General features: G+C 42.1%; 2 protein-coding genes across 6 annotated transcripts; one reads left to right on the top strand and one right to left on the bottom strand.

The window, feature by feature from the left end:
* Positions 1 to 396: 396 nt before the first annotated feature.
* hmga1a (high mobility group AT-hook 1a) lies at positions 397 to 5,968 on the top strand. Of its 4 annotated transcripts, none has more exons than XM_040151735.1 (5): positions 397 to 505; positions 1,634 to 1,752; positions 2,853 to 2,933; positions 4,049 to 4,105; positions 4,993 to 5,968. In XM_040151735.1, exons 2-5 carry the CDS (start codon positions 1,654 to 1,656, stop codon positions 5,056 to 5,058), a joined length of 303 nt encoding a protein of 100 aa, XP_040007669.1. In that variant the 5' UTR covers positions 397 to 505; positions 1,634 to 1,653; the 3' UTR covers positions 5,059 to 5,968. The 4 variants fall into 4 exon arrangements, with proteins under 4 accessions (XP_040007669.1, XP_040007668.1, XP_040007672.1 ...); XM_040151734.1 differs by lacking the exon at positions 397 to 505 and adding an exon at positions 646 to 776; XM_040151738.1 differs by lacking the exon at positions 397 to 505 and adding an exon at positions 781 to 824.
* A 1,382-nt stretch (positions 5,969 to 7,350) lies between these two features.
* smim29 (small integral membrane protein 29) lies at positions 7,351 to 11,981 on the bottom strand. 2 transcript variants are annotated; one of them, XM_040154037.1, is made up of 5 exons: positions 11,880 to 11,981; positions 10,987 to 11,286; positions 10,772 to 10,797; positions 10,536 to 10,641; positions 7,351 to 9,073 (listed from the first exon to the last, which is right to left on the bottom strand). In XM_040154037.1, exons 2-5 carry the CDS (start codon positions 11,092 to 11,094, stop codon positions 9,005 to 9,007), a joined length of 309 nt encoding a protein of 102 aa, XP_040009971.1. In that variant the 5' UTR covers positions 11,095 to 11,286; positions 11,880 to 11,981; the 3' UTR covers positions 7,351 to 9,004. The 2 variants fall into 2 exon arrangements, with proteins under 2 accessions (XP_040009971.1, XP_040009972.1); XM_040154038.1 differs by having other exon boundaries at positions 11,831 to 11,900.
* Positions 11,982 to 15,509: the final 3,528 nt, after the last annotated feature.

Below are 15,509 nucleotides of genomic sequence, written 5' to 3'. Positions count from 1 at the left end.
TTGATACTTTACGTACATTTTGCCGACTTACATGCTTTCCCTCTGAGGAACACGCTGGAGACCAAGGTATTTACTTTTGAGCGAATGCATAAACTACGAGATACAATTCATTTCTATAATTTAAAAAAAAAATATTTTTTTTTTTAACTTTTTTTTTTTTTTTTTTTTTTTTTGCCTTTTACTGAAAGTGTAATCTGCAACTTTTAGACATGTGTTTTGGGATCAAACCTGGGGAATAAAAAGGATCCAGGAAGGTGGTGTGTGTGCGTGTGTGTGTGTGTGTGTGTGTGTGTGTGTGGGTGTGTGTGGCTGGCTGGGGGGCTGGGCTCCTCTTGTACTGTTGGTGGCCCATTTATCATATCTCCGCCCTCCAGTGTTTCAAGGGCGGCTCTTTAAATTGCCCCAAAACTCCTCCTGGCTGGCGCCCTTTTTCCCTTTATCTGTAGGAGAGGAGACGCACGTGCTATTTATAGGACGCCGTTGGAATAAACTTCTCAACCTGCTGGTAAAAAAAAAAAAAAAAAAAAAAAAAAAAAAAAAATATTCAGCATTTTTTTTTTTTTTTACAGTCTGTCCTCTTCCTTTTCTAATTCATAAGTGTTTTTTTTAACCCTGCATGAGCTGGGATTTTAAAGGGGCGGGCTGTGTGTTGTCTGACGAATAAAAGCTGTAGCCTATAGATCGGTGCGAGGCTTTTTAACCGGGTACAACCAGCCTGCCTTAAAGGAAACATTTCGTCTTAAATTTAGAGCAGAGGTTATAACGGAACGATAAAGGTGAGTGCAAGGAACGCGACGGTGAGCGAGGGAAACTTTGCATGCTCGGTAAACCCAGAAGCGATTTTTCTTTTTTTTTTCTTCTCGGGTGCATTTTACGGAGCCGGAGCTCCGGCGAGCGGGGGGCTGCATGCTTTAAATGTGAAGCCGTCTTTTGTTGCCTTGGCCCGGGCTCCGGCCGCCGCGAGTGAACTCATCCACCTCTCTCTCGCTTGCAAAAGCGCAAGCGCCCGTGCAGGCGAGGATTTTTTTTTTTTTCTTTTTTTTTTTTTTTTAGCCCGCACGTCCCACCTAGCACACACCGGCCATTGTGTGGGTCGGCAGATATCCCTCCGTGGCCCCGGCTTGCAGGCACGCTGCGAGATAGTTTCATGCGCAGGCCCGATTATTGGCCACAAGAAGTACGGCAAACGGGGCCTCTAAACATGGCTGGTACGGGAAGGGAGCGTCGGGTTCAGCAGTTTTTTTTTTTTTTTTCGTTTTTTTTTTTTTTTTTTCTCTGCAGATTTGTGCGGCCTGCGACCGCCTACTGAGTCCCGGCAATATCATGGGAGCCGGTTTGTTTCATTCCCTTGTTTGTGTGGCACCGTTGGCTGTGTAATGGAGCGTAGATGAGACAGGAATAGACCTGGAAATAAGCGCGGATTAATTGAGTTAAACGCGTTACCGGTGCGGGGTTAGCACGGTCCTTTTTGGTCTGTTGTTGCGGTCAGCGAGTTTAATAGCCCGAGTGTTTTCTGTGTGTGTGTGTGTGTGTGTGTGTGTGTGTGTGTGTGTGTGTGTGTGTGTTTGCGCGTGCGCGCGAACTCGACGCCTCGCCTCGCAGCAAGCCTGACCGGTGTGATTTATTCCCCCAGGTTCTGGAAGCTAAGCAAACATGAGCGACAAGGGGACAGTGTCACCGAAAGAGAAGGAGGCGACAGAGAAGAGGGGGCGTGGAAGACCCCGCAAGCAGCCCCAGGTGAAGACCTCTGACGTAAGTCGTGCCAGTTCGTTTCTCACGTTTTGATGGATTCAAGTGCGTTAATCGGGTTTGCGCGTCCCGAGAAATATCCCCAACCTGACACGAACCCAGAATAGAGCTGTGCGTTGAAACGAGGAAGGGACTTTGAGGTGTCAAAGCAGACCGGTAGCTCACATCTGTTCCAGCTGATGCTCGGGTAGATATTATTATTATTATTATTATTATTATTATTATTATTATTATTATTACAGCTAAGGTGCTCATGCATATCCATGTCCTAAGCCCCCCCCCCCCCCCCGGCCATACAACCAGGCCCTGAGTGAAATCAAAGAATCCTGATACGGCTGCAGCAACAGGGGCCTGGTGACCATTTGTTCACCCCCTTTTTCCCTCGGTGTAAGTGTAGACACCAGCAACAAACTTCCTGTGTCTCTCACCGGTTTGTAAGCCACCTGTAACCCAACACCTTTAAACTGCTGTTAACCCCCACTTCAGGACACACCCCTGCCTCTCATGTAATGGATGACACAGCAGAGCCCCGAGGACGGACTGGCCCGTACAGCTGTCACTCAGCGCAGAGTGTCTTTTTTAGTGTTGAATTGCTTGGTTGCTATGAGCTACAATTGTAAACACGCTAGAAGTGCAACAGGAGACGCGTCTGCCATGACGCAGCTTACAACCACAAATTATCATATGAATAGGGGCTCCCCTCTCGTAGTGAATTTACCTTGCGTTTTTGAGTCGATGGTAATCCCCTAGATTTCAACTCAGATATTCCCCCCGTTTTCTTTTTTGAATTGCAGTGTGGCTGCCTGACGCTGCTTTAGTCGGTGCTTTTTTTGAGAAGATGTTTATGTAGGTCTTTGTGGACATTTCATGGAGTCATAGTTTGTTTCTACGTCGGACGGGGGCAGCCTGTGACTCTGACCACCTGTCAGCCTTTAAAAGTGCCCGTCAGTTGTGCTGCCCCTCGAAAAGTGAACTTCGGTGTCCAATGAAGTCTTGCACGTAGAAGCGTATCCATCCCCGTGTTATTTTGAATACTAAATGCTGAAAAATGGAAAAAAAAAAGGGTTTTTGTGGTGTGCTAACTTTTATTCTTGATTTGTCAGGAACCAAGTGGGTCCCCTACTCCAAAGAGGCCCAGAGGACGGCCGAAGGGCAGCAAAAACAAGACAACCGGCAAGGGCAAAGTAAGCCAATGCTGCCTCCGGGCCTGTTTTCGCACGTTGACACATCATGATCATCGTGATTTCAGCAGAACGCTAACTTGCATCCCGAACCGGATGACGCCGGGGGCCGAGAAAGACAGACGCGGCCTCACAGTGACACTGCACGTGGCGTTTGTCGTCCCATCTCCTCTGGCGGGCATTCCATTTCTCTCGACCCCCCGATTTTTCTTTTTGGTTGTTGAACGTTATAACGGTAGCTAACCTCATCCTCTTTAAAGGATGTCCTGCTGTAACTTGTGATATATTGGTTGGCTGCAGTTTTGCTGCTTCCCCTCCTGGTGTCAGAAATAGCCTGGCTAGGGTTTCCCCCATTGTAAAGACCTTGGTTTGGTGCCTTAAATTTTTTTTTTTTTTCTTCTTCTTCTTTGAGTGATCCTCAGTCTGTACTTCCTGTCCTCCAGCTTCCTGCAGCTTGTCATGCACAGTGCGGTGCAGGTGCAGAGGCCGCAAGACTGTTTCCAAGCTGACACTAAGCACCCCTCCGCCCCCACCCAGCACACAGCCCTAGTTCTTCTCTGCCTGTCGTCTCCATAGCAACAACTGATTTTTCTCCCTCGCCCCAACCCTGCAGCTCCCCCGTGCGCTCTGTCTTCGCTGCTATGTATGGGAAAGGGAGATAGAGGGAGGGAGAGTGCGACGCGCATACGCGTATGCTATAGGTTTCGCAGCGAGGGCCGAGCTGCGGAGGGTTTGTGTCTCCGCTCAGTTCCACCAGCTGTCTCTGAGCCTCAGACCAGGTGGCCAGCGAACTGGAGTGCCCTGTGTGCAGTTCCTGTCGGCCTTCCAGATAATAGCCAATGAACCCAATGCCCCCTCTCCATCTGTCTCATTGCAGAGGTGCTACTGCCATCTGCAGGCAGCTAGAGGCAGAGCTCTGTGGAAATAAGAACGATTTATACCACAGGTTTTGCACTGATTTTTTTGTTTTTTTTGTTTTTTTCCCTTTGCCAAAAAAAAAAAAGGCCTGGCTTTAACTGAGCAGATCATTAGGTCACTGAGCATGAAGATCACAGCAAAATGCATTGTTGGGGCCCCACCCATAGCCCTATTAACTTTTATACTACTTTATTTCACAGAAGGCAACAGCACCCCCATCTGCAGGGGGAAAACGCAGGGGAAGACCCAAGAAGGAGGTAAGATAAGAATCCTTGGACAAACACAGTAACATCAGTGCTCAGATTTGTCAAACCATTCCTCTCCCAATTGAATTATGATTGGTATGACTGTCTGCAGGGCGAAATTTCATTTTCCTAATTCCCCTGCCTCCCTCCTTCCCCTCGGACGAGACATTTTTACTCATCACAGCTATTTCGGTTCTCGTGTGTTCGTTTTTGAGAAGCTTTTTGTTCGCACAGGGTCTCCGCCTGCTCTTATTGGAAGGGAAATCCGAACCTGCCTGACAATTTTCTCCCTAAAGATTGTTCTTAACCCAAATGTTGTGTAACTGACTTTTTTTTTTTTTTTTTTTTTCCAAAATAAGTTGCCGGACCATTTTCGAACGGTCGAAAAGCATGTGTTCAATCTCGGAAGAAATTGCGGTCTTGTAGTAACATTCTGTCATGTGCATGAGTGGTTAGGGCGTACTCTGAAAGAAATCTGGATTGCATTAGTCACAGAAAGGAATGACCCAAAGTTACCCTCCTAACTAGCCCTCTCATTTTTATGAATGAACATGTTTGGCAGCAGTAGTGAGTGTGACGAGGAAAGGCAAGAGAGCAAAAAGCAGGATGCCTCATTGTGACTCACCACTCGTATGAATCACTTTTCACTACAGATGGCTCACCCTTCCCCGGAGTGGTGTTCATGCCACAGTGGTTTATCGAAGAGATCTCTTAATGGTTTTTTATGTTTGGTATTTGGGTATGGGTTAATAAAAGGTAGGAACGGTCACGTTTGGACATGAAGCACAGACAGCTATTGCTGAACGTTGATGGCACTTGAAGCTTTTTCCGTGTGGTTGTAGATGAGGCCTGACTGTTTGTTTTTCTTTTTTTTTTTTTTTTTCTTTTTCCTGTCGCAGGAGAAGGAAGAAAAGGCGTCCCAGGAATCATCTGAGGAGGAGGAGGAGGAGGAAGAGGACCAGTAATTCACAACGCATGCTACCTCACTCAACATACTGACTTACTGTTAACCAGAACTGGGCTGTATCTCCAACACCAGTGCCACCACATGACCACTGTTCACGACAAAGCCCTCTTTGCCAAAAAGGAGGGTTAACACAGTACATATATCATGCAACAGCACTGGATAGAACGATGGACCTTGCTCAAGCATAGATCTAAGAATTACATGAAAGGTAACAGCCCTTTTCTCTACATGTCATGTTATCACAAGTCTTTTATACTGGACAAAGGTGTGCTCTAAGGAGCCTGGACGTTTCCATTTTTCCCCAAAAGATGGTTTGTAGGACATTTTCTCTGCTTAATGTTACTTATTTGTTGTACCCGCATCTGAGATGGTAGGGCATATAGATTTTTCTCCGTGTTTTGTACTGGACAAAGGTGAATTTTACCTATACTTGCTTCTTTTTTTTTCTTTTTTTTCTCTCTCTCTCCCCTTTTTTTCTTTTTTCTTTGTGTTTGTTCATGTGAAGTGGTTAACCTGTCCTTTGCATCATATTAGAGATGGAGTTGAGCTTCAGCGTTTAGGATGAGAATAGGTAACTGATGGTGGAAATGTTTTTGTTTTTTGTTTTTGTTTTTTTTTTTCCCTTCCCATGTCTAATCTGCAGAACTGATTTTCGCCTCGTCTCACCAGTAGAGCAGAATCATCTTTACCCCCCCTCATAGGACAGTTTAGATTTTAGTTATGCTTCTCAAACTTCCTTCTCAGTCCTCGGCGTGTAGTGGGGAGATGTAAAGTGTATCATTAGTCATCAGAATAGTCTGATCAGACTTACTGTTTTGTTCCTTCGGGTTACATACCGTTTTAAAAAAAAAAATAAAAAAAACATGAGTGTGCTGCTTTTCATGTTATAATAAAACTCATCTTTTTGGTATAATGTGTGTTTTTAAGGATAGGGTTGGCAGAGTTCTAGGCCGAGAGCATCAGTGTCATTTCTTCAGGGAGCTTTTACAAATGCTGTTACATTGGCGTCTTTGTCTTCACATGGTCCTCAGTTTCCAAGCGCTCACTCAATCACTCGCAAGGCAAACTGCAATTGGTCAAACAAGGAGTTTGATTGTAATAGAGGATAGTTGGTGGCACTACTATCCGACAGGGCTGTACGTTTTTTCATTCCATCTGGCTCTCACCGCTCCACCTAGCTTGGTCCTTCTGTCATCACTTAGTACAGTAATATACTTTTCTTAGTCTTTTTGAAGATGTGTGTTGTATGACGTCTGCTACAGGAAAAAAAAAAAAAGATGTTTGTGTGTATTTCTAAGTGTCAGGGAACCCGCAGTCACAGTCCACTTAACTGGGTTTTTCCACACACCTAAGCTGCTACAACCTCAGTTACGAAACCCGGAAAACTGCAAACAGGTGATACAAGGCCTGGAATTTCATACCTCACTCAACAGCTTACTTTACCATATAATTGCATTTAACTGGTTTTCTGTTGTTTTAAATGTAACCTCTGGCATGAGATGGAAAGATGTCATTATTACAGAGTTTGTGTAAAAACATTTTTTTTTTTTTTTTTTTTTTAAAAGCTGACTGTAATAAGGTATCTAAGATGTCAAGTGTGTGATTCTGTGCATACGCAGCAACACGTCTTGGCTCATTCAAAACCGGAGCATGCAGACAGGTTGTTTTAAATGTGTGAAGCAAGTCAGGGAGACCTGTCAGCTTGACAACTGTGTTCGCTGACTGTGGTAGATTAGCAGGTGTGTTTTTATCCTTTTTTTAAAAAAAAAAAAAACTCTTCTGGTGCACTGAAATGTTGGTTCAGATTTTCATGGACAAATGTTTGTGTGTTTGTGATAGACTGGGCGCTCTTTCCACTTAACTGTTCTGTTGGTCACCGTGTGTTTGGCACTACCACACACAGCCACCCTCGCCATACTCATACAATGGTCATACAAAGGTCATTACGGTTTTTTTTTTTTTTTTTCTCCTCCAGCATCCTCCAACTACCCTCGACAATATCAGTGTCATTCTACATACCAACATCTTGCATCCGTTCATTTATATACTGTAAACTCAATAGGATGGGATCATTCTTTTTAATGTACACCGTATATAAATGTACAATGTCTATATTTCTATGGTGCCCTACAACAATTTGTATCAGAAATGGTCAATAAAGAGAATTTTCTTTGTCATTTTTCTGACTTGTATCCATAGTGTTACATATCTGCCCAAAGGCTCAAAAAAACATGTAGGGTAATTTTCTGTAAGGAAGACTTGGCTAATATAATGAGTTACACTACAAAGACAAAGTTGCATTACTTTTATTTACAACTTCAACATTTAAATCAACCTTATCCATACTCTCAAAGCCACAACAGTACAACAATCTGCAAAGTAAAACTTCATGACAGTGCTGCCATTAACATTTACATCAGTAGTTCTTTGACTTTTCAATGTGAAATCTGAAATCAGAGCCTTCCATGAAAAGTACACCAGTGTGAATCAATGTCATGTGATCAAACATTTGTACAATTTAAGCAGTGAATGGCCTGTTTCATACTTTTTTTTTTTCATTTTATATGGAAAAAAAAAAAAAAAATCTAGATAAATGCATAGAAAATGAGCCGCGAGGTGTAAGAATGACTGGGGAGCATCAAGGGGCATGTTCTGGGGCTAAAGATTTCAAGTCCAGAAGTGACCACAGAAGAAAACTCCTACGTATAAGCTCATCCTCATTCTGAAGCACCTCTAGATGTCATACCTGATAATATCACAAGTTTCGAGCATTAGCTGTACATTACAATACACGGAATAGCTAAACGGAGCATTATTCTCCTTCAAGGACAGTTTAACAGTTTTCTGCTGTTCTTAGTTTACATTCACAAATGCAAGGCAAATAAAAGGTCAGGACAGGTTATAATTCATCAAGAAAAAAAGAGCAAGGTTTTCCTGAGTGCTTGATACAGTCAGACCTAAGGCATTCATCTGAACAGATTCTTCTGCTGGGGGTTAATTTGTGCTCGTGCCATGCCTTCTGGACAGGACATATTTAGGGCACTAGTCACAACTCATTTTGGGGATGAGAGGAGGTTGGCGTTATTTATTTCCACGTCTGGCTTTTCATGCCTTTGATAAGAGTCATAGGATTTGGCTAAACCACAAAAAGATCCGGCTTGTCGGTCAGCTAGTTGAGTTCTGTGAGCAAATTAAAACTAAAGAGTGTGTGTAAGACCCTTTGACTCAAAATGAAAGAGAAAATGTACCAAACCCTTATTTTAACAGCTATGTCTAACTTTCTCAATAGAAAGCTTTGAAGTTAAAACTCTTTTTGAGAGTGGTATTGTAATGTTTCATGTCAACAAATGTGACTGTTGAACATAACAGTATTTCATCCAAGAAGCCACATTTGTTATTAATGCAATGGAAACGACCTCTATACAACAACCGGCCCAGGCAATGAACACAAACGCTCTCACAGCAGGAGTGATGATTTTTAAGCAGTGCAGAACATTCTTACTCTTACCACAGCCTCTAGATTATAGTCAATACGAAGGCCTACTGCAACCCACAGGAGGACAACTTCTAGCCACATGTCGCCCACATTATACATTTAAGAAACAAAGTACACCTACAAGAACTTGTATCTTTAGATACATTCCACCTTTCTAAACTTTGAGTCATGTCACTGAATACCACAGTAAAACAAAGTCTGAATAAATAATTTCAAATAAATAAAGGAACCACATCTGTTAGGCATACAGGATTGGCATCAGAACCTCCCAAATGAACAGTCAGTCTGTACATAAAAAGAAAAATGATGACTCTCGCTGATGCTCACCACACGGTATTAAAGAAAAACAAACGTGGAACGGTCTTGTGCAGGACTCTGAAAATGACGGATCTCAGTGGCTGAAGGCAATCTCCGTGCTGACAAGGTTTGATGCCGTGGTTTACTACTATCATGCCGTGACGTCTTTGGCCAGAAGGGGGCGACGCTGTTGATACCCTCTGGCCCAACCCTGTACAATCTGAGGACATGAAATGCAAAATGAGAGCAAGGTTTAGTTCAGCGCAGCGATTTTTAACGGCCATGATTGTATTATGGTTTTCGGTTAGGATGTGTGGAGCTGTTGTGACTATGATAAAGGGTCAGTTCACCCAGATCTCACACAAACACACACGCACACACAAATATTTCCTCACCTTATTCCCAGTGGTATAAAGCTATGATGAGGCTTCTCAACCTAAAGTTCTCAAACTTCACTTGAGAAGTGACAAAAAATTCTGAGTAAACAAACAAACAAACTCAACAGCAACATGTCTATTCAGGGGACCAATCCACAGACCTATCTATGAACAGTTTTCATTGGAACTACTTTCTACCAAAGCAAAGTGTTGACAGAGTATTCTGTGGATAATGCTCAATAACAGGTACAGAGAGACAGGTTGCTTTTGATTTTTTTTAAGCACCACAAAAAAAACAAAACAAAAAAAAACAAAAAAAATCGGTTCACTTCATTTATATTGGATTAGCAGAGGCATAGAACTCAGGGGCAGATATCACAAAACCTCAGTAGATTAAACCAAAACTATCTAGAAGCAGAGGTGTGATTTGGGCGAGCTGACCCTTTAATAAAAGCTTTTTAAAAGCAATACAGAACTTGACATGATAACACCGATCTTCCAGTTTCACATTTTCACAACTGTGGAGTAAAACTTAATGAGCAACTGTGCCCGTTGAAATACTGCCACCTAGTGTTTCTCGTGGATTAGTGCATTATTTTTGACTGGACTCAACCAGGCCAATAATTTTATTTTTTCAGTAGCGTTTTTCCAGCCATAACCTTATGTTTCTATTTCAGCTATTTCTAAACTAGAGTTATTTTACCATGAGGAGTATCAGGAGAGCTTCAGAGGCAGGTAAGACTTTTTTTTTTTAACCATTATATAACATGGCAACTTGTGTGAGAAGAAAAGTGTATCATGTTTAGAAAATAACTGAAGAGATCCTAAAACTAGCCACTAAATGCTATTGTGAGAGACTTGAGGCTTGCACATATAGTGAGTAGTGCAACCTTTCTACTATACTACTACTACTGTATCACAAGTCTATGTTTCTACTATATATGGAAGAGGAAGAGACTAACCAATTGAGGAACTACAGTTCTGTTAGAGTGAATAGTTCAACCAAGGAAAGTCACATGGTAAAACGAAATACAATGTGAGAACAAAAAGCAACAGTAGATATGTCTGAACTCTAAATGAAAGTGAACATCTTTTGTGGAAAATGTGGTCAGCTGCAGTAAGATCTAGCATGCTTTACCCAATCTCATACAACTGGAAATATCACATTTCTTTCCTATTAACCTGACTTAGAAAAAAATTTTTTTTTTTTTCTAAATTATGATCTAGCTATTTCCATCTGATTTCATAACAACAACCTTTCCCACAGGTAAAACTGCCCCGGGGAACAAAACATTTCAAACATACCCGTGTGTCCTCTTCTCTCCACAACATTTCCTGTTCAGCTTCATTAAGTTCCTCTGAAGGATCATACGTGTAAATTGGTAACAGCTGATGACGGAGCCTGTCAATTCTGAGGGACAAAATAAAAGAAAATCAAAACGTGATGTCATGAATCGCACTGGGACACAGAAGTGACGCAATCAAGTTTATCACAAAAGCATTGTGCCATGAAATCAATATGGGTAGATTAAAAGTCCTACCTCCTTTTCTTACGAATATACATGACCTGAAATAGAAAAAATGAAGATTATTACATATACTGTGTATATGTAGGTCAATCAATTCTGACTTATCAGTGTGCCTTTTATTTCTGCCATAAGTTAATGGTAATATTTGCACTGAATATCTATTTCAGCAAGTCAGCTTTGTGTCAGTCGCCCTTTTGCCATCCAGCCCAAACAGCCCAACAACTTACCACAGCTGCAGCTATTCCAATGATGGTGATGAGAAAAAATGGCACCAACACATAGCTGACTGCCACATCCCCATCAATGACGGCAGGGGGCTGAGTAGTGCTGTTCATTGCATATGATCAGGAAAGGGGGACACGCGGGGGCTGCTTGTGCAGGGCCCTTACAAGCAGCAAACCCCCTCCCTGTAGCAGACACTGTGCAGCGGCTCTCTCCTCAAGCTGCCCCTTTGTTGTTTATGCCTCATCCTTGTGGTTCATGTGACTTCCACATGGTATCACTGCCCTCCCTAATCAGAGATAGAACTGAGGGAACACGGAATGGAAAGAATTTGCACGGTTATAAGCATCTCAAGGAAGTTGTAGGGTCACATGGTGGCAGATAGGTTACTTGGGCGAATGATTTTTCCACCAAGTTGCTTACATGCCTGTTTTTTTTTGTTTGTTTTTTTTTAAATTGGCAAACATGAAATACATTTTAAACATTCAAGTCGACCATTTCAATACAACATAAAACAGTTAATGTTTTTTTCGCCAGTCCCGGAAAAGCCACTTCTCTCCCCCGCAACGGTCGCGTAGGTTCGCCTGTATTTTATAATGTCTGCTCGGGTAACTGGTAAACCACCTAAACTAAAACACGAGTTAACCATTGCTGTCGATCGACGTTTGTATTTTAAAAGCTCCACATAGACCAAACGGCATTGAACAAATGACCCAGCGTTTCTAGCAATGTAAACACAGCTACCGTTAGCCGCGCCGTGAGATGACACCGCTGCTATCAAGTTGTTTTATAGCAAAAACAAGCTGAAGCCCCCCCGCATTAAAACGAGGTTGATTTCTAACGAGCTACCTTGGACCTGCTTTTCGTTTTTGGTCAGTCTCAGTAAATTGTCACTCACTGTGCGATGTGCAACGCCTCTATTTCGGATAACGTTACGCTGCGGTTCACAAGCAGCTTTATTTTCCACCAGCAGCAAAAACAATATCACTTCCTGTCTGGGTACTTCAGAATAAAAGCGTCACGACCACATAAAACGACGGAGGCGCATTGCATTCGCAAAAGGAAACAAACTGAGACATTAACTCGTAGTAATGACACACGATCTCTTAATTACAATAAAAAAGGGTTAACGTGGTTATCAATCATGGCTATTGGAGAAGAGAAACGTATTATGGCGCCACCTGAATTCATTGTTTGTCTTATAGGCTATCTATGTAATGGAGAGCTTAAATATCAATATAAGTTGTTTTTTTTGTCAACAAAGTACAATGTAAAATGTCAAGTTAAACGTTAAAAGTCTTCACTTGTGTGAACGGATGCAATCTTTTACAAGAAACAGGAAGTTTATTGTTGCCATGGATACAGTGAGTTAGGCTACACTGTGGACTGGGCTGCAACGCGAGCCCCGTTTTTTAGTCTATGTTTGTTTACACTTGGAAAAGTGTAGGGAGATTAATTACGAGGTTAATTACGAAATTAATTACGAGGTCAGGATGTCGTACTCATGAGACAGTAGGTCATAATTACGACATACGGGCTCCATTTTTGTTTTTTTTTCCTTTTGTGAACGCAATGCGCTTCCGTACAAAACTGCACAAAAATACTCCCCCTCACATGCTCCTAGGGCTGCAACTACCAGCCATTTGCCATTATCGATTCATCTTATTTATTCGATTGATAGATTTTTATTTTTCCCATGAAATGTCGGGAAGTATTGAAAATGCCCGTTTTCATTTCGCACGGACCACGGTGATACCATTTGTGTCAACACAGACACACAGGCTTTCCTCTCTCATTCGTCCCGGAACCCCGATTAGACACAGGCACCTTTGGTCATAGTTTCTTTTTCTGACCATGTTGTCAGTAGGGCTGACGGCTGGCAAACATACACAGGAGGCAGACCAGGGGAGGCAAACCAACACGGGGTCACACACGTCTGTGAAAGCAAAGCTACCCCAGACCGGTTTAAGTGAATTGAACTCAGTTCGGGTAGACTGAATGAAGGCACAATAAGGATGTAAAGATTTAGATACATATATTGGTAAGTTAGGGGAGCGGGTGCAGCCTTAAGTGACCCAAATCCATATAGAAAATCTAAATGTCTGTGTATGTGTATGTGTATGTGTGTGTTTAATCAAACAATCATTTTATTTGTGGTGGAGAGTAACTAAGTGCCGTTACTCAAGTACTGTGCTTGGGTGCAATTTTGCAGTACTCGTGCTTTCCTTGAGTATTTCCATAACATAACATCTGCTCCACTACAATTCAGAGGGAAATTTTAAACTTTTGGCCGCAGATTCAGATTAATAATACGAAACATATGATGTTTAATTAAGATGAGACTTTATTAATCCCAGGGGGGGAAATTCACAAGCTATCCAGCAGTATATTAAGTAATTAAAATTAGCTCCACCTTTAATGGCTTGACTGTGTAAGTGATGCGCACATTACTGCAGCAATAATTAAAATCCAATACTATAATTTACTGTATATATGATTCTGAGATTGGCTATGCAACGTAAGAAGAACTTTTAGTTAATAGTTTTGTATGTTTACTTAAGCAAATGTTTGAATGAAAGACATTTACTTGTTATTGTACACTGTGGTATTGCTACTTTTACTCAGGTACTTAGGTTCTTCTACCACTGCTGTTGTGTGGCCCCTACGATACCCTGCTAGCAGCCCCAACTTTTGCCTGTACTGTCTGGCTAGCAGTCAGCTCCCTTTGATTACAGGCAAAAGTCAGGGAGCAGGTGTTTACGGATTGAGCTGAGATCCTTACCACAACTTCGATGAAAAAAATGTAAGGTTTGGTCTGAGGGTTGCACCAGAGGCCTTTTGGTACCTGTTTGTTATGGCCCTTTTTCCTAAAGTGCGCCACATATTTGCCAAAATATAAATTTTAGCCAAAGTTGGAAAAAAAAAAAAAACCTCTTCCATCATAGTATATCTACAGTCTCAAGGATGAATGACAGAAATTCCCTTGAAATCAACACAGATGTTTCCACTTATTTTGAATGATAATTAGGCCTCTTTTCACTGCTGACATACACAGACAGTACCTGACTGACACCTCTGGAAAACTTAAACTTCAGTATTCTTTTGAGTATATTCAGTTTGAGACGCACCATCTCTTTTCCCAAAATCAGCTTGAGATTAAATCGGCTAAAGTAGCAGAAAACACCTGTATTTGTGGATCACGGTAGGAGAGGTTTAACAAAAAAACATATTAATTACTCCTCTGAAATTTGTTTTATTAGCTATTTGGAAGAATTCAATACAACAAACAGGCTTGATATGTACATACAGATTTGTGTCCCGTTGTATTTTACAAACAGCTTAATACCCATGTCATGGGACTGTGGAAGGAAACCATAGCCCGTGGGGGAAAACCCACACAAACACCCTCCTCACAGGAAAGACCGGAGCCAAGATTCAAGTTCGGGACAGATTTCCCTCATCATCGTCCTCAGGCACATGGAAGCAGGAGGAAAATGTCCTCATCAAAGTGGAGAAGAATCTCTGGATTTCCTTCATTCTCTTCTTCTTCTTAGGCTCGCTGACCTCTGCAAATCAAAGGTATAGTAAGTGCTTTAGCCAGCTTTGAAAAAATTAGTGTAAATGGATCTTGGAAGGACATGACAATTCGGACAAGTATAAGTAAATATTTCCTACTGGGTGTGGGCAAGGAATTTATGCCGTCGGGGGCTCGGTTCAAAGCAGAGTCAGGAGCCGGAATTGTTGATGGACACTGACTGTGACCATCACTGACAGTGTCAGTGTCAGTGATGGACACCAATTTGAGGTCTTCCTCCCTAGCCTTCTTCTTCTGCACAGCCTGGAGACTACACAAACACACACACACACACACACACACACACATACACATACACATACACATACAGAGCCATTGTTGTCCATAGAAAAGAACACTGCCTGTCCAAATTAGAGGGAAGCAGTGACATTATATTTTGAAGGGCGAAGGTGCGGATATATTGAGCACGTCTTCAACCAGCTGTTTCTTGTTTTGATAGCACCTATACAAATTTAAAGCAGTAATATACAGGTTTCTGGGTCACATCATCTTGGGAAGTGGGCATAAGCCCACGGCAGAAACAAAACCAGAATGACTGGGAAGTTTTGGGGAGGCCTGCGTGATGAATAGACTACAGTTTTATAAATATTTTTGTATATGTCTCATTTGATGTATTTAGCTGGCGAATAGCAAGAATTTCATACTTGCTGTTACAGCTGCCCGAGAAGGGGCAGCCGCTGTCTTAATATGTGCTGCCCATTTGTGGTCTGGGAGATTGTATGAATGAGCCTTTCTTTCACCACTTACAGTGACCAATGTATTTGTGTGTTAGTAGGTCAGTGTTGCTACTACCTGCCCTTTCTCACATATTATACTCTGTGTTGCGGGAAGGCAAAGATGAGTGTCCAACATAAACTGACATCTAAATACATCCTTTTGCCAATGGCAATTTAATTTATGTAGCACATTTCATAACACATAAAGGCAACATAA

The sequence above is a fragment of the Xiphias gladius genome, chromosome 18 (assembly GCF_016859285.1).
Source record: "Xiphias gladius isolate SHS-SW01 ecotype Sanya breed wild chromosome 18, ASM1685928v1, whole genome shotgun sequence".
Lineage (NCBI taxonomy): Eukaryota > Metazoa > Chordata > Actinopteri > Istiophoriformes > Xiphiidae > Xiphias > Xiphias gladius.
The sequence above is the reverse complement of the archived record's forward strand: the minus strand, read 5'-3'. Positions and strand labels throughout refer to the sequence as shown.

Bases quoted from the DNA above. Each gene is read 5' to 3' on its own strand.
- smim29 (XM_040154037.1), bottom strand. From the start codon at position 11,094: ATGAACAGCACTACTCAGCCCCCTGCCGTCATTGATGGGGATGTGGCA. The intron at 10,642-10,771 runs GTAGGACTTTTA...TTTGTCCCTCAG, and splicing joins TATATTCGTAAGAAAAGGAG to AATTGACAGGCTCCGTCATC. The intron at 9,074-10,535 runs GTATGTTTGAAA...TCATGTCCTCAG, and splicing joins GGAGAGAAGAGGACACACGG to ATTGTACAGGGTTGGGCCAG.
- hmga1a (XM_040151735.1), top strand. From the start codon at position 1,654: ATGAGCGACAAGGGGACAGTGTCACCGAAAGAGAAGGAGGCGACAGAG. The intron at 1,753-2,852 runs GTAAGTCGTGCC...TTGATTTGTCAG, and splicing joins CCCAGGTGAAGACCTCTGAC to GAACCAAGTGGGTCCCCTAC. The intron at 2,934-4,048 runs GTAAGCCAATGC...TTTATTTCACAG, and splicing joins AGACAACCGGCAAGGGCAAA to AAGGCAACAGCACCCCCATC.